The sequence below is a fragment of the Nicotiana tomentosiformis genome, chromosome 9, assembly GCF_000390325.3.
Source record: "Nicotiana tomentosiformis chromosome 9, ASM39032v3, whole genome shotgun sequence".
Taxonomy (NCBI): Eukaryota; Viridiplantae; Streptophyta; class Magnoliopsida; order Solanales; family Solanaceae; genus Nicotiana; species Nicotiana tomentosiformis.
The window spans coordinates 42,416,954-42,438,191 of record NC_090820.1 but is presented as its reverse complement, the minus strand read 5'-3'; the positions used below and the strand labels follow the sequence as shown (position 1 = coordinate 42,438,191).

Genomic DNA, 21,238 nt, shown 5'->3' with positions numbered 1-21,238 from the left:
TATGAATGCGTATGACTGAGTTTGTAATGCAATGAAAGCAGATTACTCAACAACAGAAATGACCTCAGTGGGTCCCAACAGGATAAGAATGTAGCCTGGACATGGTTTCTAACATGGATCACAGCTCAATAGCTCAAGAACGTAGAAATTTCATTGTTACATGTAAGATCAGGTAACTACACAGTACCAGGGAATAACAGAGTCACAATTCATGCAGTGCACGTCCACACACCCATCACCTAGCATGTACGTCACCCCAACATCGACCACATAACACGTAATTCGGGTTTTCATACCCTCAACACTAAGTTTAGAAGTGTTACTTACCTCGAACAAGCCAATTCCAATACCGAGCAAGCCAAGCGATGCTCCAAAATGCCATCTCGCGTGTACCAACCTCCGAATGGCTCAAATCTACCCAAAAGCAACTCAAATACATCAAATAAAGCCCAAGGAAATAATTCCAAATGATAAAGATCGAATCCTTAATCAAAACCTAAAACCGGCCAAAAGTCACACTTGGGCCTGCACCTTGGAACCCAACAAAACTCACAAAATCCTATAGCCCACTCAATTATGAGTCCAACCATACTAGTTTCATTCAAATTTGACTCTGAATCGGTGTTCAAAACTCAAAAATTTGTTTTATGAAACTTTAGGCTAAAACCCCAAATTTCTCTTTAAAAGTTATCAACCAATTCCAAAAATGAAGATAGATTCTTGGAATAAGATCAAAACCAAGTGTAGAATACTTACCCTAATCCTTGTGATGAAATTTGCTCCAAAATTTGCCTCAGTCCGAGTCCCACATCTCAAAATATGAAGAAAAAACCAAAACCCTCGATTTATAGCTTCTACCAGCATTTTTGCACCTGCGGCACATTATCCGCTTCTGTGGCGTCACTTCTGTGACGTAACCTCCGCTTATGTGGAATCAGCTAAGAACTTGACCCTCGCACTTGTGGACAAAATATCCGTTTCTGCGACATCGCAGGTGCGTGCCACCATCCGCACATACCAAATACCTCGCTCCTGCACTCCATCACTTCGCACCTACGCATCCGCATATGCGCCCAAATCTCCGCTTTTGCGGTCTTCCTCACCTAGCGCTCACCTCTCCTCTGCAATGCCTTTGTGAATCCTTTGGCCATCGCACATGCGCAAATCCAGTTGCAGGTGCAATCACACCAGAACCAACAGCCTTGAACAATGCACTATGCAACGAAAGTGATCTGAACCTCATCTGAAATTCATCTGAGCCACTCGGGATCCCGTTCAAATATAGCAACAATTCCAATAACATAACACGGACCTACTCGAGGCCTCAAATCACGCATAACAACATCAAATTGACAAATCGCACCTCAAATCGAACTTAATGAACTTTGAACTTTTCAACATCCAAAACTTGTGCCAAAACATAGCAAATTAATTCGGACCAACTCCCAAAACTACAATCCGAACCCGATATCCACATGTCAACTCTCAGTCGAACTATTGAACTTTCCAAACCTTCAAATTCCCAACTTTCGCCAATTTGTGCCGAAACCTTCTAGAAACATCCAAATTCAAATCCAGGCATATGTCCGAGTCCAAAATCACCATCCCGACCTAACGGAACCATCAAAACTCCGTTCCAGGGTCAAATTCATAAAAAGTGAAACTTGATCAACTGTCTCAACTTAAAGCTTCAACAATAAAATTCATTCTACCAAATCTATTTTGAATAACCTAAAAACCAAAACGGACTATTCACATAAGTCATAATACATCATACAGAGCTACTCATGCCCGTAAACTACCGAGCGAAGTGCAAATGCCCAAAACAACCGGTCGGGCCGTTACATCCTCCCTCACTTAAGCATACGTTCGTCGTCGAACGTGCCAAGAGTTGTTCCCAAAGCCATCAAACTACTGTGTAACCTTACATGCACATACCCGGGGGTGATCCCATGCCAACCTATCTTATATAGGTCCGATTATACAACATAACTAAAATTTCTTAATTTGACCTATCCCATAAGCCTTAGAATCCAATTTCCAACATCCGAAATTTCCTATAAGACTCGAATCTCGCATCCATACACTGTATAAGTCTGAACAAACTGCATCAAGCCATAACCATAACCCATGACATAATCACTAGATATACCACATAACTCAAATACACATGGCAAAATTTCCAATCACAGTAGCTGCACAAAATAACACAATGCTGGTAATAAACCTCATATCAAATAAAACCTCGTTCAAAAACCTTCGTACACAGCCGATGATAAAAGAGACATGCAGAAACTCATAACTATTTATTAGATCAACAATTCATGGAGCTCCCTCTCCTTCAACAAGAAATATAGCCAATTTCTAAGACGATCAACGACATTATCCTTTCAAATATATCGTAATCAGATCTGATAGCATCCATTCTATATCCGATGACCTCATCTTATCAAATACCATCTACTCTACTGACATGTCACACCAATACTACCCAGAGCCACAAACCATGCCATCCGTGCACTAATACGCAACAATTCAAATATACTCAGTCATGGAAAATAACTCAAATAAGAGAACTGCCCCACAAGATTAACAAGTACCGCCACAACGAAATGCTGAAAATCCATCACACACCGTAGAACCATCACACGATTCTAACACAAGGTTCATACCTTAATATAACTCCGCTGCAATGCGTGATCCCATCCACACGCTGGTCCATATTATATACCTCGAGCCACCCTTCGTGGTTTGGTTGTAACTGAGGGAGTGAGTAGTTATAATCTCTCAAATAAGTGGGAACTTTGTGTATTATATAAGGTCTAGCTGAGGTTACATTACGATTTTGTTGTGCTATTGGATTTAAAATGTTGGTAGTAGGTGATTCACTTTGATTACTATTAGGTGAAGAACATTCCTCAAAGTTTTGAGTTATGTTAAAGGTGGTCTCATTTGGCCCTGGGGATGAGGCTTTAGGTGACACTTCTGTAAGATGTTGATTAGGTGGACTAGGAATAGAACAAACTCATTATGAGAAATAAATCATATGCTAAATCTGAATTTACTTGTGGAAAAGATAGAAAACTCTACTTGAACTAGGAGACACACCAAAGGGGAAACACATTTTCATAAAATATGACATCTCTTGAAGTATGGATCCTTTTTGTGACTAGATTCAGTACTTTGTACCTTTTGTCCCAAAGGGTTATCCCACAAACACATGAGGTAAGAATCTTAGTTCAAATATGTAGTTATGAGCATTAAGATTTGTAGTGTTACACCCCCACAGTATTACGTCGATGTTATACCCCGTAGTAGTACGTCGATGTTACACTCCACAATATTACGTCGATGCTACACACCGTAGTATTGTGCGTTGGATTTGCCGTAAGATAATTGACATAAGTTCAAGGACAACATTATATTTGAGGTTATCAGTATTATGATATTTCAAACAAGTTATAAGTAAAGCCGTGAAGGTAAGGGGGTAAACGAATCGAAGAAAATGAGTTTCGTCGAAGTTTGACATTTTGGAAAAAGAATTATCCAAGCTATAATACCCCATATTTATGAATTAGTGCTATACCACATGGCCATGATAGTAAGATATATGAAGTATATTAGTATTTAAGTAAAATAAGATCTACAAATTAATTTTTTAGGAGTAGTATAAGTGGATAAGTGTAAAAATTATGTTGTTCACGTAGGACCATGGCAACTAAAGAAAGAGGTGACTAATTTTGTATTAAAGGGTGACATTTATCGGACAATCATGATTTTTAAAGTGGTGGCAAAAGGGGGTGGACCCTCCCCCCATATATATATATATATATATATATATATATATATATCAAGTATAATCTTGGATAGTTCTATTTTCGAATATACTTTAAATTATACACTTGATATGAGAAAGTTTATAAATGAGATTTTTTTTGTTATAAAGATAGAAATTATTTTCTCATAATAATAGTTATCTTTACCCATTTTGAGAATTTACAGTACAAAAAATTAGACTTTTGAGGTTAGATGGGAAATATTAGAATTGGATATAATATTTTTACCAATATCATAATCTTCACGTCTCACTACAATATTGTATGCACTCCATAAGAAAGTGGCATCTATTGTGGCTAATGAACGGTAGGAGAAAAAAAATCAAAGGTGATATTTGAGATTATATGAGTTACAGGGAATTCTAGTATCCGTGGGCACTAAGATAAGCCAAGTATCCGCGCAACAAGTGGCAGAACAATCAGGAAGAGTAATTGCTTATGTTTAAAGACAACTGAGAAGGCACGAAAGGAAATCTATAGTGATTGCAAGTTAAAGGAAGGTTGCGAGTAGTATAAATAGATGTGTGTAGGTAATAAGATAAAGCATCATAGAGAGACAAGGTAAATAGGAGTAAGGATAAGAAAAAGGTGAGTGAGAAGGTGACAAGAATAGGTAAGGCTGTGAGATTAATCCCATCAAAACAAGAGAGCTGATGGTTTCCGTAAGATATAGAAAGCTCAGTATAGCCTTAATGAATGCAAAGGAGTCTAAGACTAGTATCATTTAGAAGAGATGTAATGTTGCCCTTTTAGTAGAATAGGGATGTAATTGTGACAAAAAAGAGGATGGCATTTAGACATTTGATTGAGTGAAGATCTAAAGGAAAGGGATTTCATGAATTGCACGGGATTAAAATACCCCGAAAGATGAATCATGTTGGGATACTATAAAATAAGGTTATTGAAGTATAGTATCATCCCTAGGTGGATCGGAAAAATCACTTCAGATGTTCCCCGATGAGACGTGAGCCCTAGTAACAATGTATTGCGTAAGAGGTCTCAAGTTATCAGTGGTAGATATAGATCAGCCTTAAGGTAAATCAATAATAGATGGTTAAAAATTCCAAAGTATGAGAGGAAGTTATGATGCCATTCTTTAGATGAACAATAACAAGGAAGCACTAAAGGACTTAGATTCATACACATAGAATAAGTAATGAGAGAGTAACCTAGAGTTGGGTAGCAGATCTCGGTAATAATAAACCGAAGTAAGAGTTAGGGTATATTATGACCTACCTAGATGTATTAAAGCCATAAGGATATATAACAAAGGCTTTGACATAAGATATAGCAATAATCGTATGTTCGAGGAATGTAACGACCCGGCCGGTCGTTTCGAGAGTTATAGCCTTGTTCCCCCCATTTATGCTTCTTTTATTCTTTACAACTATATTATGTCCTACCGGGTTAGTTGGTTCAGGTTCAGATTGGTTCCGGAGTGAATTGAGACACTAAGTCTTTTAATTGGAATCTTAAGTTAGAAAAGTCGATCGGATGTCGACTTGTCGGAAAATGACCTTGGATTTGAATTTTTATGGTTCGGTTAGCTCCGTTAGGTGATTTTGGACTTAGGAGCGCGTCTGGAATGTGATTTGGAAGTCCGTAGTAGAATTAGGCTTGAATTGGCGAAAGTTGGGATTTTGGCGATTTTGGTCGGTAGTGGAAATTTTGATATCGGGGTCGGATTGGATTTTCAGAAGTTGGAATAGGTTCTTGGTATCATTTTTGACTTGTGTGTTAATTTGAGGTCAATCGAATGTGGTTAGGTAGGTTTCGGCGTCGTTTGTGATAGTTGAAAATTTAGAAGTTCTTTAGGCTTAAATCCGGGTGTAATTGGTGTTTTGATGTTGTATTGAGTGATTCGAAGGTTTGACTAAGTTCGCATGGGGTTTCATGACTTGTTGGTATGATCAGTTGAGGTCCCGGAGGCCTCGGGGTCATTTCGGGTGGTTAACGGCCTAAAGCGAGTTAAGGAAATATAGCTGAAGCTGCTACTACTGGTGTAACGGCACCTGCAGAGTGGGAACCGCAGGTGCGAGTCCGCAGAAGCGAATAAGGAACCGCAAATACGTCCAAGAAGGAGCCGGGCAGGAGCCGCATGTGCGAAGATTTTCCTGCACCTGCGAGGGTCGCAGATGCGGGTTGCTGGGCGTAGGATCAAAGGATGGCAGCAGGTGCGATGGATTCCCGCACCTGCGATAGGCGCAGATGCGGTCTTTGGTCCGCATGAGCAAGATCAGGATTTTAAAGTGAAATCCACACTTGCGATGGAATTTCCACAAGTGCGGCGTCGCAGAAGCGATAAGAGGACCACATGTGCGGTATTTCTCGATAGAAAAACACCAGCTCGAGGGTTGGACTTTCATTTTTGATTTTGGACTTGGGAAGCTCGGGAAAGAGGCAATTATTCGAGGATTTTCAAGGAAAACGTTGGGGTAAGTTATTCTAACCTAGATTGGTCTAAATTTTGTGAATCTATGGCTTTCTTCATCACCTTATTAGGGATTTGAGTTGGAAATTTGGGGGTTTAGGGCTTGGGAATTGGAGAGTAAACTTTGGGGTTTTGGAGAGGCAATTGAGGTCGGAGTTTTATAAATTTGGTATGGTTAGACTTGTGAGTGAATGGGCTTTCGTGTTTTGTGACTTTCATCGGGTTTCGAGATGTGGGCCCCGGGGGAGGGGGAGGATTGAGCTGATTTCGGATTTTAGGATATATTGTAGTAGTTTTCTTGTGGAATTGATCCTTTTAACCAATATTGATTATCTGTAACTGCTTATGGCTAGATTCGGAGCGTTTGGAGATTGATTCGAGGGGCAAGGTCATTGCGGAGTAGGATTTTTGCGCGTTTGAGGTAAGTAACAGTTTTAAATCTGGTTATGAGGGTATGAAACCCCGAGTATTGGTATGATGTGAGTGTTTGGAGGTGACGCACATACCAGGTGATGGGCGTGTGAGCGTGCACCGTGAGGGATTGTGATTTGGTCTGTCCCGTGAGGTTGTAAAGTCGAATAGCCATTGTTATTACTTGTTTTTCCTTGCCTTTGAGAAATCGAGTGCCTTTCATGTTAGAAACCATGCTTAGGCCATATGATATCACTGTTGGGACCCGCAGTGGTCGTATACTTGTTGAATTGACTGCTAATTGTTGTCTTGTACTCAATCACAGTCTTACTTGTGTGTTATATCTCTGTTCCCTCTCATTTCTTGTTGATACTTGTTGTGTTCTCTGTTTGGGCCAATTATTATGATATTCTGTGAGCCCGAGGGGCTGGAGAGGTTAGTGAATAAGATAGGGGTGAGTGCCGAGCTGTGAACTATATGAGGGTATATGGATCGGGTTGCATGCCGCAACGAGCCTTATGGCTATTTATGGACTGTGGATCGGGTTGCACGCCGCAACGAGCCTTATGGCTATTTATGGACTGTGGATCGGGTTGCACGCCGCAATAAGCCTTATGGCTACTTATATGATTGGTATTAGAGCCTAAGTTACATAGGTCTCACGAGTCATGAGCGAGTTTAGTAGATTTTTGCGGATCGGTACGAAAACGTCTGTACTTATCTTCAAGAGGCTGCAGAACCCTTAGGAAACTCCACATTCTTGAATTCTTGTCATGCGAATCTGTTGATTCTAGTAACTAAACATCTGTTTTTTCATTCTCTCACAAATGGCGAGGACTCGTACTACCTAGCAGGATGGACAACCACAAGTACCCCCAGCCAGGACTGCAAGAGACTGAGGTCGCGGTAGGGGCAGAGGTGCAGCCCGCACAGCAGATAGGGCAGTACCCTGTAGATCCACCAATTGCCCTAGATCATGACAAAATTCCAATTGTTGACGCACCAGCTCAGGCACCACCTTAGCTCAGATTCTGACCGCGTGTACCAGTCTTGCTCAGGCGGTCTCTGTTCCGGCCGCAACAACCACTTCTCAGGCCGGGGGAGGTGCTCAGACTCCCGCTTCCTGCACACCAGAGCAGGTGGTATAGAGATTCCAGACATCGGGGGCACCACTAACCTAGCCGGTTGGAGCTGCTCAGGACTATGCGGTTCCTGCTATGCCTGAGGATGAGCAGCGTAGATTGGAGAGGTTTGGGAGACTCCATCCTCCATCTTTCTGTGGTACAGATGGAGAAGATGCACAAGGTTTCTTGGATAGGTATCAGAGGATACTCCATACAGTAGGTATTCTAGAGGCTAATAGGGTCTCGTTCACTACTTTTCAATTCTCTGGGGCTACCTTCAGTTGGTGGGAGGCTTACGAGAGGCGTAGGCCGGTCAGCGCAGCACCCCTTACCTGGCAGCAGTTCTCCGGTCTATTCCTGGAGAAGTTTGTGCCATAGTCCCGTAGAGAGGAGCTGCTTAGGCAGTTTGAGTAGCTTCGTTAGGGTGGTATGTGTGTGATACAGTATGAGATGCGATTTTCGGAGTTGGCCCGTCATGCTATCTGGTTGGTTCCCACAGACAGGGAGAGGATCAGGAGGTTTATAGATGGCCTCACTTTCCAGCTGTGATTGTTTATGACCAGAGAGTGTCGGGTGCTACTTTTGATGAGGTTGTCGACATTACGCGTCAGATTAAGATGGTTCGTAGTCAGGAGAGGGTTGAGAGGGAGGCCAAGAGGCCTCATAGACAGGGAGGATTTAGCGGTGCTCCTTCTGGGGTCAGTTCCAGCACGGTAGGGGTCATCCTTTCAGACATGCTCAGACGGCTCGCCCAGTCCACCGTGGTGCATCATCTAGCCATGGTTCACACAGTTATCAGCAAGGCCATTCATCTCTCAGTGCCCTCCCAGCTCAGAGTTCGTCCCGTGCTCCATCAAATCAGGTCTCGTCTATGCTGGGTCCTTTTACCAGTCATCCCAATGCTCGGGGCTCCCTTCAAACCCCAGCACTAGCACTAGCACCAAGGAGTTGCTATGAGTGGAGAATTTAGCCACATCAGGAGACATTGTCCCCGCCTTACGGGAGGTCCAGCTCAGCAGAGGAGCCAGTCTACGACATCAGCACCAGTCTCTTCACCACTCGCTCATCCAGCTCGGGGTGGAGCCCAGTCGGTTAGGGGTCTCCCAAGAGGGGGAGACTGATCAGGGGGTGGCCAGGCCTATTTTTATACCCCCCTTGCCAGACCAGATGCCATTTCTTCAGATGCTGTGATTACAGGTATTGTCTCAGTTTGCCACAGAGATGCCTCTGTATTATTTGACCCTGGTTTCACTTATTTATATGTTTCCTCATATTTCACTCATTTTTTGGATATGCCCCGTGAGTCTTTAGTTTCATATGTTCATGTATCTACTCCCATGGGCGATATTATTATTGTGGACCGCGTATATCGGTCATGTGTGGTGACTATTTGGGGTCCGAAGACCAAAGTGGATCTTTTGCTGCTTAGTATGGTCGATTTTGATGTGATATTGGGTATGGATTAGTTGTCTCCATGTCATGCTGTTCTAGATTTTCAAGCTAAGACCGTGACGTTGGCGATGCCAGAGTTGCCGAGGGTTGAGTGGAGCGGTTCTATAGACTATGTTCCCAGTAGAGTGATTTCATACTTGAAGGCTCAGCGTATGGTTGAAAAGGTTTGTCTATCCTATTTGGCTTTTGTGAGGGATATTAGTGCAAGGACTCCTGCCATTGACTCTTTGTCGGTGGTGCATGATATTCTGGATGTGTTTCCTGTAGACCTGCCGGGCATGCCGCCTGACAGGGATATTAACTTCGGTATTGATTTGGTGACGGGCACTCAGCTCATTTCTATTCCAACGTATCGTATGGCACCGGCTGAGTTGAAGGAGCAGCTTCAGGAACTCCTTGATAAAGGGTTTATTCGGCCTAGCGTGTCACCTTGGGGTGCACCAGTTCTATTTGTAAAGAAGAAAGATGGTTCTACGAGGATGTGCATTGACTACATGCAGTTGAACAAGGTCAAAGTCAAGAGCAAGTATCCTTTGCCACGTATTGATGATCTATTTGACCATCTTCAGGGGGCGATGGTGTTCTCCAAGATTGATTTGAGGTCAGGGTATCACCAACTAAAGATTCGGGATTAGGATATTCTTAAGACAACTTTCAGGACCCGATATGGCCATTATGAGTTCCTTGTGATGTCTTTTGGGCTGACTAACACCGAAACAATGTTCATGCATTTGATGAAAAGTGTGTTTCATCCTTATTTGGACTCATTCATTATTGTATTCATTGATGATATCTTGGTGTACTCTCGTAGCCAGGAGGAGCATGCCCAACATCTGAGGATTGTGTTACAGAGATTGAGGGAGGAGAAGCTTTATGCAAAGTTCTCCAAGTGTGAGTTTTGGCTTAGTTCAGTGGCGTTCTTGGGGCACGTAGTGTCCAGCGAGGGTATTCAGGTGGATCCGAAGAAGATAGAGGCGGTACAGATTTGGCCCAGACCGTCCTCAGCTACGGAGATTAGGAGCTTTCTTGGTTTAGCGGGCTATTACTGTCATTTTGTGGAAGGTTTTTCATCTATTGCATCACTCTTGACCAAATTGACCCAAAAGGGTACTCCATTCAGGTGGTTGGATGATTGCGAGGAGAGCTTTCAGAAGCTCAAGACTATTTTGACCACGACTCCAGTTCTAGTTCTACCATCAGCTTCTGGTTCTTACATTGTGTATTGTGATGCCTTGCGGATCGATATTGGGTGTGTTCTGATGTAGGAGGGTAGAGTGATTGCTTATGCTTCACGTCAGTTGAAGACCCATAAGAAGAACTATCATGTCCATGATCTTGAGTTAGAAGCTATTGTTCACGCCTTGAAGATTTAGCAGCACTATTTGTACGGGGTTCATTATGAGATTTACACTGATCATCGGAGTTTGTAGCATCTTTTCAAATAGAAGGATCTTAACTTGCGTCAGCGGAGGTGGTTGGAGCTTCTTAAGGACTATGATATCACTATTTTGTACCATCCCGGGAAGGCCAATTTGGTGGCCGATGCCTTGAGTCGCTGGACGGAGAGTTTGAGGAGTTTAGCATATCTTCTAGCAGCAGAGAGACCCTTGGCATTGGATGTTCAGGCCTTAGCTATCCAGCTTGTCAGATTGGATATTTCAGAGCCTAGTCGGGTACTGGCTTGTGTGGTCTCTAGGTCTTCTCTTTATGATCGTATCAGGGAGCGTCAGTATGATGACCCCCATCTGCTCATCCTCCAGGAAAGGGTTCGGTGAGGTGATTCTAGAGATGTGACTATTGGTGATGATAGCGTGTTGAGGATGCAGGGCCGGATATGTGTGCCCAATGTGGATGGGCTTCGGCAGTTGATTCTTGAGGAGGCCCACAACTCACGGTATTCCATTCATCCGGGTGTCGCGAAGATGTACAAGGATTTGAGACAACACTATTGGTGGAGGAGGATGAAGAAGGATATAGTTGGATTTGTAGCTCGGTGTCTCAACTATCAACAGGTTAAGTATGAGCATCAGAGACCGAGTGGCTTGCTTTAGAGATTAGATATCGTAGAGTGGAAATGGGAGCAGATCACCATGGATTTCGTAGTTGGGCTCCCACGGACTTCGAGGAAGTTAGATGCTATTTGGGTGATTATGGATCGGCTGACCAAGTCTGTGCACTTCATTCCAGTTGGTACTACTTATTATTCAGAGCGGATGGCTGAGATTTACATCCGAGAGATTGTTTGCCTTCATGGTGTCCCAGTTTCTATCATTTCAGATAGAGGCACACAATATACATCATAGTTTTGGAGGGTCGTGCAGCGAGAGATGGGTACTCAGGTTGATTTGAGCACAACCTTTCAGCCTTAGACGGACAGACAGTCCGAGCGCACTATCCATATATTAGAGGACATGTTACTTGTGTCATTGATTTTGGGGGTTCATGGGACCAGTTTTTGCCGCTCGCGGAGTTTGCATATAACAACAATTATCAGTCAAGTATTCAGATGGTTCCGTACGAGGCTTTATATGGGAGGCGGTGTAGATCAGCACTGACTTGGTCCAGGATGCATTAGACAAGGTGAAATTAATTCAGGAGCGGCTTCGCACGGCGTAGTCTAGGCAGAAGATCTATGATGACAGGGAGGTCCGTGATGTGTCTTTCATGGTCGGGAAGAAGGTTCTGCTGAAGGTATCACCAATGAAGGGTGTTATGAGGTTTGGGAAGAGGGGAAAGTTGAGTCCTCGGTTCATTGGGCCTTTTGAGGTACTTCAGAGGATCGGGGAGGTGGCTTACAAGCTTGCCTTGCCTCCTAGCTTGTTGAGTGTGCATCCAGTATTTCATGTTTCTATGCTCCGGAAGTATATCGGCGATCCGTCCCATGTTTTAGATTTCAGCACGATTCCGTTGGATGGTGATATGACTTAAGATGTAGAGTCGGTGGCCATTTTAGAGCAGCAGGTTCGGAAGTTGAGGTCAAAGGATATAGCTTCAGTGAAGGTGCAGTGGAGAGGTTAGCCTATGGAGAAGTCCACTTAGGATACCGCGCGTGAGATGTGAAGCATATATACACACCTATATGAGACTCCATGTATATTTCTAGACTCGTTCGAGGATGAACGTTTGTTTAAGAGGGGGACGATGTAACGACCCGGCCGATCATTTCAAGAGTTATAGCCCAGTTTCCCTCATTTCAGTTTCTTTTGTGCATTACAACTATATTATGTCCTACCGGGTTGGTTGGTTCGGGTCTGGAGTGGTTTTAGAGTGAACTAAGACACTTAGTCTCTTAATTGGAAGCTTAAGTTGGAAAAGTCGACCGGATGTCGACTTATGGGAAAAGGATATTGGATTTGAATTTTTATGGTTCTGTTAGCTCCGTTAGGTGATTTTGGACTTAGGAGCGCGTCCGGAATGTGATATGGAGGTCCGTAGTAGAATTAGGCTTGAATTGGCGAAAGTTGGAATTTTGGCGATTTTGGCCGGCAGTAGAAATTTTGATATCGGGGTCCGATTGGATTTTCGGAAGTTGGAATAGGTTCTTGGTATCATTTTTGACTTGTGTGTTAATTTGAGGTTAATCAGATGTGGTTTGGTAGGTTTCAGCATCGTTTGTGGTAGTTGAAAATTTTGAAGTTCTTTAGGCTTGAATCTGGGTGTAATTGGTGTTTTGATGTTGTCTTGAGTGATTCGAAGGTTCAACTAAGTTCGCATGGATGAATTGTTGGTATGATCGGTTGAGGACCTAGAGGCCTCGGAGTGATTTCGGGTGGTTAACGGCCTAAAGGGAGTTAAGGAAATGCAGCTGAAGCTGTTGCTACTAGTGTAACCGCACCTGCAGAGTGGGAACCGCATGTGCGAGTCCGCAGAAGCAAATAAGGAACCGCAGATGCGTCCAAGAAGGAACCGGGCAGGAGCCGCATGTGCGAAGATTTTCTTGCACCTGCGAGGGTCGTAGATGCGGGCAGCTGGGCATAGGTGCAAAGGATGGCCGCAGGTGCGATGCGTCTTTGGTCCACATGAGCGAGGTCAGGATTTTTACTGAAATCTACACATGCGATGGAATTTTCGCAGGTGCGGCATCACAGAAGCAACAAGAAGATCGCATGTGCGGTATTTCTGGGTAGAAAAACACCAGCTCGAGGGTTGGACTTTCATTTTCGATTTTGGACTTGGGAAGCTCGGGAGAGAGGCGATTATTCGAGGATTTTCTAGGAAAACGTTGGGGTAAGTAATTCTAACATGGATTGGTCTAAATTTTGTGAATCTATGGCTTTCTTCATCACCTAATTAGGGATTTGAGTTGGAAATATGGGGGTTTAGGGCTTGGGAATTTGAGAGTGAACTTTGGGGTTTTGGAGGGGCAATTGAGGCCGGATTTTTATAAATTTGGTATGGTTAGACTTGTGAGTGAATGGGCTTTCGTGTTTTATTACTTTCGTCGGGTTTCGAGATGTGGTCCCCCCCCCGGGGGGGGGGATTGAGCTGATTTCGGATTTTGGGCTATATTTTAGTATTTTTCTTGTGGAATTGATCCTTTTAACCAATATTGATTATCTTGTACTGCTTATGGCTAGATTCAGAGCTTTTGGAGATTGACTCGAGGGGCAAAGTCATTGTGGAGTAGGATTTTTACGTGTTTGAGGTAAGTAATAGTTTTAAATCTGGTTATGAGGGTATGAAACCCCGAGTATTGGTATGATGTGAGTGTTTGGAGGTGACGCACATGCCAGGTGATGGGCGTGTGAGCGTGCACCGTAAGGGATTGTGACTTGGTCCGTCCCGTGAGACAGTAAAGTCGAATAGCCATTGTTATTACTTGTTTTTCCTTGCCTTTGAGCAATCGAGTGCCTTTCATGTTAGAAACCATGCTTAGGCCATATGATATCACTGTTGGGACCCGCAGTGGTCGTATACTTGTTGAATTGACTCCTAATTGTTGTCTTGTACTCAGTCATAATCTTACTTGTGTGTTATATCTCTATTCCCTCTCATTTCTTGTTGATACTTGTTGTGTTCTCTGTTTGAGACGATTATTATTATATTCTGTGATCTCGAGGGGCTGGAGAGGTTAGTGAATAAGATAGGGCCTGCGTTCCGGGTTGTGAACTATGTGAGGGTATATGGATCGGGTTGCAAGCCGCAACGAGTCTTATGGCTACTTATATGATTGGGTCGGGTTGCACGCCGCAGTGATATAGCGCTTGGGCTGGAAGGAGCCCCTCCGGAGTGTGTACACCCCCAGTGAGCACAGGTTCCTATTGAGAGTGTGTATTGAGGGTTGAGAGCCGACGGTATGAGCTGATGAGATGAGTTGAGTGGCTGCTTCCTTGAGAGGTTGTTCTTGCTTTTATTTATTGTTGCACTTAGTTGCTATCTGATGTTATTATGAAATTTCTGAAAGATTCATATCTGTTTTACTTGGGCTCGAACTGATTTGACTTATCCCACCAGATTTGAAAGCATGTTCACTCTTTACTAAAGCCTTTTGAAATGATCTGTATTATTATAGTTCGTCACTACTTCTCAGTTCCTTATTTAATTCTATTACTTGCTGAGTTAGTTGTACTCATGCTACACCTTGCACTTCATGTGCAGATCCGGGTGTGTATGGTTCTAGCAGTCACTGAGTTCATGCGCGAGCTGATTATCAGAGACTTACAAGGTAGCTGTCGGCGTCCGCAGTCCTTGTTTCTCCTTTCTTATTATCTTTTCTCTCTTGTATTGGCATTTGGCACAAACTGTAGTAGACTCTGTTTCTAGATTGGTTATTAGATGCTCATGACTTAGTGACACCCCGATGTCAAGTTATTTTTCCTCACTTATGTTTTATTTGGGTTTTACCCCCGTGTTTATGAAAAACTCCGGTTATTTTAAATGTCTTGATTTATTTCTATTAAATTTTGAAAGTGTTTTGGAAAGGTCGGCTTGCCTAGTATCACGATAGGCGTCATCACGACGGGTTAGGTTTTGGGTCGTGACAAAGAAGTACCAACCGAAGGACTTCAGTAACACCTATAGATTCCTAGAGGGACAACTTTTCATAGTTTTGTATATGTTCACAAAGTGAGGCCTAGAGATGGGCTAAAAGCTGGAGGAAAAAAAGGAGAGAAGAATCGCATAGATGCGCTTACAAGGTCAAAGTCGTACAGGTTGCATGACAGGTGGTAGCAATAGTTACGAGATTGGAAGAATTCCGACAACAAGTCGTGGAGTGAGAAAGAAGCCTAGAGGGCGGAATGCCTAGGCCTTTGGATTTATTCACAGAACAATTGCCTAGATGGCAAGGATAATGCTAAAACTATTCGTAAGAGTTATCCGATTATGAGACCGATAAGCGCAACATTCAACATTCGAGGACGAATATTCCAAAGGGGGGAATGATGTTACACCCCGCAGTATTACGTCGATGTTATACCCCATAGTAGTGCGCCAATGTTATACTCCGCAGTATTACGTCGATGCTACACACCGTAGTATTGTACGTTGGATTTGCCATTAGATAATTGACATAAGTTCAAGGACAACATTATTTTTGAGAATATAAGTATTATGATATTTCAAACAAGTTATAAGTAAAGTCGTGAAGGTAAGGGGGTAAACGAATCGAAAAAAATGAGTTTCGTCGAAGTTTGACATTTTGGAGAAAAATATTTTCTAGCTATAATACCCCTTATTTATGGATTAGTGCTATACCACATGGCCATGATAGTAAGATATATGAAGTATATTAGTATTTAAGTGAAATAAGATCTAGAAATTAATTATTTAGAATTAGTATAAGTGGATAAGTGTAAAAATGGTGTTGTCCACGTGGGACCATGGCAACTAAAAAAAGAGGTGACTAATTTTGTATTAAAGGATGACATTTATCGGAAAATCATGATTCTCAAAGTGGTGGCAAATGGGGGTGGACCCCCCTCCCCCCACGCACACACACACACACACACAAATATATATATATATATATATATATATATATATATATATATAAAGTATGATCTTGAATAGTTCTATTTTCGGATATGCTTTAAATTATACACTTGATATGAAAAAGTTTATAAATGGGGTTTTCTTTGTTATAAAGATACAAATTATTTTCTCATAATAATAGTTATCTTTACCCATTTTGAGAATTTACAATACAAAAAATTGGACTTTTGAGGTTAGATGGGAAATATTAGAATTGGATATAAAAATTTTTACCAATATCATAATCTCCACGTCTCTATGAAATATTAGTGTATGTTTTAACGTTATAAAATGCCATAATTTTTCAGTAATTGAATATTTCCAAAGTTCTATGTTAGGATGAAGACAAAATGATTAGTATATTCTTTAACCTTTCTAGGTGGGTTTAGGTGGACTTGCTCCCATAATATATAAAATCAAATTATTATATAAGAAGATTGAGTTTCTTTATTTATTTAATCACACACCGCCTATTTCAATGTACTATCTTTGTATATGTTTTATTATATACTTGGGGGAGGGGGAGGGGGAGGGGACAAAAGAGTTGTTACACCTATTATATCTTTTTGGATGAAGTTACTCCATGATAAAGATAGCTTCATGTTTGTATATATATGCTAAACAATTTTATGTCTTTCTCGATCTTTCTTTGTACCAAAGAAATATAACAACACTTTTAGCTAGGAGTTCATTCTTTTATCCGGAAAAATTCATACTTTGATCTTGGGAATAAGTTACTTTGGTATAAGGAAGCGTTTGCAGCAACGTTCTCACTTTGAGGATAATTCTTTATCTAAGTTTGATTCTTCATCTACGACTTTCTACGAGCTCGTATGAGAAATTAAGGTATGTTAAGGCTATCCCTTCTTTACTTTTGGCATGATCCATATGATACAAATGAAACGAGCAAACACACAACTTTCATAAATGACTATATTCATAGAAGTACTAGGAGTGCCTATGTTCTTGATTCCCTATGTGTCCTATTATTTTATCATTTGTTCACGGGTCTAAGAAAAATACATAAATTGATAAAGTTTATCCGAGATATCTTATTGACTTATTACATTATGCATTGCATTCATTTATACATGTACATTGACCCATTACCAGATGGCGTTATATATGCATATATTATATGTATATGGTATATGGGAAAAGGTTACGGCGTTATATACGCACCATCACATGATCAGCTGGTATACGATGATGATTTCGCCCACAAAGGCCGAGATGATATGATGGAAAGCCCTAAGAGGCTTGATGATGGTATGTACTCATATACCTATGCATGGTATGACATTTACACGTATATGCATGACATTATAAATTTTTCACGATTAACAGAGATATTCAGACTTACATGTTGAGTTCTTTACACCATATTTCTTTCATATCTTACATACTTGGTACTTTATTTGTACTGACGTTCCTTTTGCCTGGGGATGTTGTATTTCATGTCCGCAGGTCCCAATAGACAGGTTGATAGTCCTCCTAGTAGGCTATCAGCTCAGCGGAAGGTGTTGGTGCACTCCACTTGCTCCAGAGTTGCCTATTTGGTCAGTATGATTTGGACATGTATTGATTAGTATGGCGGGGTTCAGTCCCAATCTTTATGATATTTATGTACTCTTAGTGGCTTGTAGACATATATGATGTATATGGATACTTGTATGGCTTTATCGGACTATGTTTTAAGTGTACAAATAATCATGTTGGCCTTATAGGCCAATATGTCACGTTTATAAGTTTCTATATCATGTTGGGTCGTCCTATGTTTAGTATTCTTTTATGTTTTATTCCAGTTATCTCATGATGGCCCTTATGTCCTATTTACCTATGATGGTGTGATAAGAAAGATTTATTATGTTCATACTCGGTTGAGTAAGGCACCGAGTGCCCGTCGCGGCCCTCCGATTTGGGTCGTGACATGTAGGGAAGCACAAACATCCAAAGCTTCTGAGGTGGGAATAGTTAGGCCTTTTTCTATAAAGAAACTCCAATGGACATTTGTTTTTAAGGGTAGAGGAAGAAAGTCTGTTTATTAGATAGGTTGAGGCAGAATACATTCTCCCCAATATTATAAAAGCAACATAAATTGATACAACACTTCCATGGTTGTTTCTAAAAGATATTTGTGCTTTCTTTCTACTATACCATTTTGCTAGGGTGCGTAGGGACATGTTTTCTGGTATGCAATGCCTTCAAATTGGAAAAATAAGGTAGTTTCAGAACCGATGAACTCAAGGCCATTATCTATTCTAATTGATTTAATAGAAGAATTGAACTGATTTTTCACCATGACAGAAAAGGCTTTGATGACCTGTAAAGCATTACTTTTGTAGCTAAGCAGGTGTGTCAAGGTACATCTACTATCATCATCCACTAGGGTGATGAAGTATTTATATTTATAATGTGTTGTGACATGGTAGGTCCTCATAGGTCAACAGGTAATATTTCAAAGACTTTGGTTCTGACTGTGATTCTTTTTGGGAAATGTAATCTGTTTTGTCTAGCCAGTGGACATATAGGGAAAACAAAAGGTTGTTTGGATGAAAAGTAGACTGGTATTGATTGAATTCCCTTCATTTTGACAAATGGTACATGTCCCAATCTATTGTGCCACAAGGGATCAGCAATATTCTTATCACACGAATGCATTGCACATAGAGATGAAATTTTATTAGTGGGAAGTAAGCTTTCAATATTGCAGTACATATGAGAAAGTGTGTCTTATTAGAATCATGACATGGAGTAGAAAAACTAGATACAACATGTGAAATAGAATGTGGGACAACATTGCTCTTATTAGGCAAACTAGATGGAATATCATGAATCATAGAATCAGACTTGAAAGAATCTGAAGAGTAAAGATACAGATCATCCTTGATTTTACCAATTGCCAGAGGGCTCTTCAGTGAAGGTGCATGCAAAAGGATACATGCAAATTTGGTAAAGATAACAAAACAACCAAGTTGTACTGTTAGATAATGTGTAGAGATTAGGTTGAACTTGAAACTGGAACAAAAAGGACTCTTTTGAGAGTGAACATTGGACTAACAACTACAACTCATACCAGTGTCACCTTCACCTTATAACCATTAGGTAGAGTAACCAGGAAAGGATATGCTAAAGTTCTTTATATTAGTTAGCATGGATTTGTTATAGGTCATATATTTTGATGCCCCAAAGTCAAGTATTCAAGAATCAACCTTTGATTTAGAACATTCTTATAAATTAACACCATAATCAAAATAAGTTGAGCAAGCTGAAATACATGCAAAGTTTACAACTCCTACTTTCAAGTCATTTCCAATATTTCCAGCATGGAAGTTCTCTAGGATACTCAGCAGTTGATTGTACTATTCCTTTGTAAGTTTCTACATAGTTCGATCATGTTCTTGAGCTTGACAGTTACCCTTATCTTCTCCTCCAATGTTTCCTTCATTCTGACTTCTAAATATATTTGCAGCAATCCTTTTTCCCTTGTTGAACTTAGAGTCATGTGGATAACCGTGCAACTTGTAGCATTTGTCCTTAGAGTGTCCTGGCCTCTTACAGTAGTCACATAATGGTCGAGGTTTGCTTCCAGAATATCCTCCCCTACAGTTGTTATTTCCATTTCTGCTCCCGTATTGATTGTGGTTTGTATATCCAGTTTTGTTAGAGGCATTTGATTGTTGATTGTAACTTGTTCTGAAGAAATTATTCCTTGATCTGTTTGCACTTAAGGCTGTAGACTCAACCACAAACTGATTATTTGATTTGACTTCTCTTTATTTTTCCTTCTGAATGTGAATTGCAAAAGCATGTGCCAGTGATGGCAATGGGTTCATCATCAGAAAACTTCCCCTTACTACAGTGTAGACCTCGTTCAACCCTATTAGGAAAGGAATTAGTCTTCTATCCTGCTCAGCTTTCAGCATATTTGCTTTAGCACCATAAGTACATGTGCATTTGCATTTAGCATGTGCATTTGGAGTGTTTATCTCTTCCTAAAGCTTCTTCATCTTAGTGTAGTAACCAGTGATGTCTAGGTTTCCTTGACTCAAGTCGTTTATCTCCTTCTGCAGCTGATATAGTTTTGCCCCATTTGTTTGGTCATATCTATCCTCTAAATCCTGCCAAAGCTCCTGAGCATAATTGACATATTATAGACTGTCTGCCAAATCCTTCGAAAGAGAGTTCAAAATCCATGATGTGACCATGTTGTCACATCGTTCCCATTGATCGAAACTAGGATCCCTTGAGTCCGGCTTCCTGCATTTTCCATTTATGAAATCTACCTTATTTTTCACTGAGAGAGCTCTAAGGACTCCTCTTCTCCATGACCTATATCCTTATCCGTCAAAGGGCACCGGTACGAGCATAGATCCCGCACTTTCATATGGATGCATGTAGAGTGGATTCGTCGAATCCAGTAGTAGATTTGTGGAGTCTGTTGTTGATACTCAATTTCGCTCTCATATTTTATAAAGTATTTCATATACTTTCAAAATATTATTTTTGCACTATTACCCAATTTATAGGGGTCATATAAGTGATTTTTATCATTTTAAAAGCTTTTAAAATTAATTTCTTGCATTTTTAATTGTTAAATATCTACTAATTATTCCTTTAAATTATTTTGATTGATTCAAATTAATTATTTATACCCATATGCATATTCTATAATATTTTACTCTATTTTATGTAATTATATTTGTAATATTATTATTATTATTTATAATATTAGCAATAATAGCCTATATTCTCATCATAATTGCATTTATTACACTATTTATGTCAAAATAACAATTTTGTATTTTTATAACTCTTAGTTATTATTTTTAAGTATTTAATTTCTTAAATTATTTTATTTGTCATTTTTATTATTTGTTTTTTTATAAATTTTGTGTATATTAAACCCAACTCGAAACTAGGCTGAAACTGAGCCAAAACTGGACCAAAATTGGCCCAAACAGCTAGCCCAATCCCCCTTGCCGAAACCATAGGACCTCTTTTATTTTTAC

General features: G+C 40.8%; 1 protein-coding gene across 1 annotated transcript; it reads left to right on the top strand.

Moving 5' to 3' along the window:
- Nucleotides 1-7,895: 7,895 nt before the first annotated feature.
- On the top strand, nucleotides 7,896-9,849 carry LOC138898666 (uncharacterized). Its single transcript, XM_070184747.1, has 4 exons — nucleotides 7,896-8,167; nucleotides 8,302-8,500; nucleotides 9,398-9,560; nucleotides 9,824-9,849. The coding sequence occupies exons 1-4, from the start codon at nucleotides 7,896-7,898 to the stop codon at nucleotides 9,847-9,849; spliced, it is 660 nt and encodes a 219-aa protein (XP_070040848.1).
- Nucleotides 9,850-21,238: the final 11,389 nt, after the last annotated feature.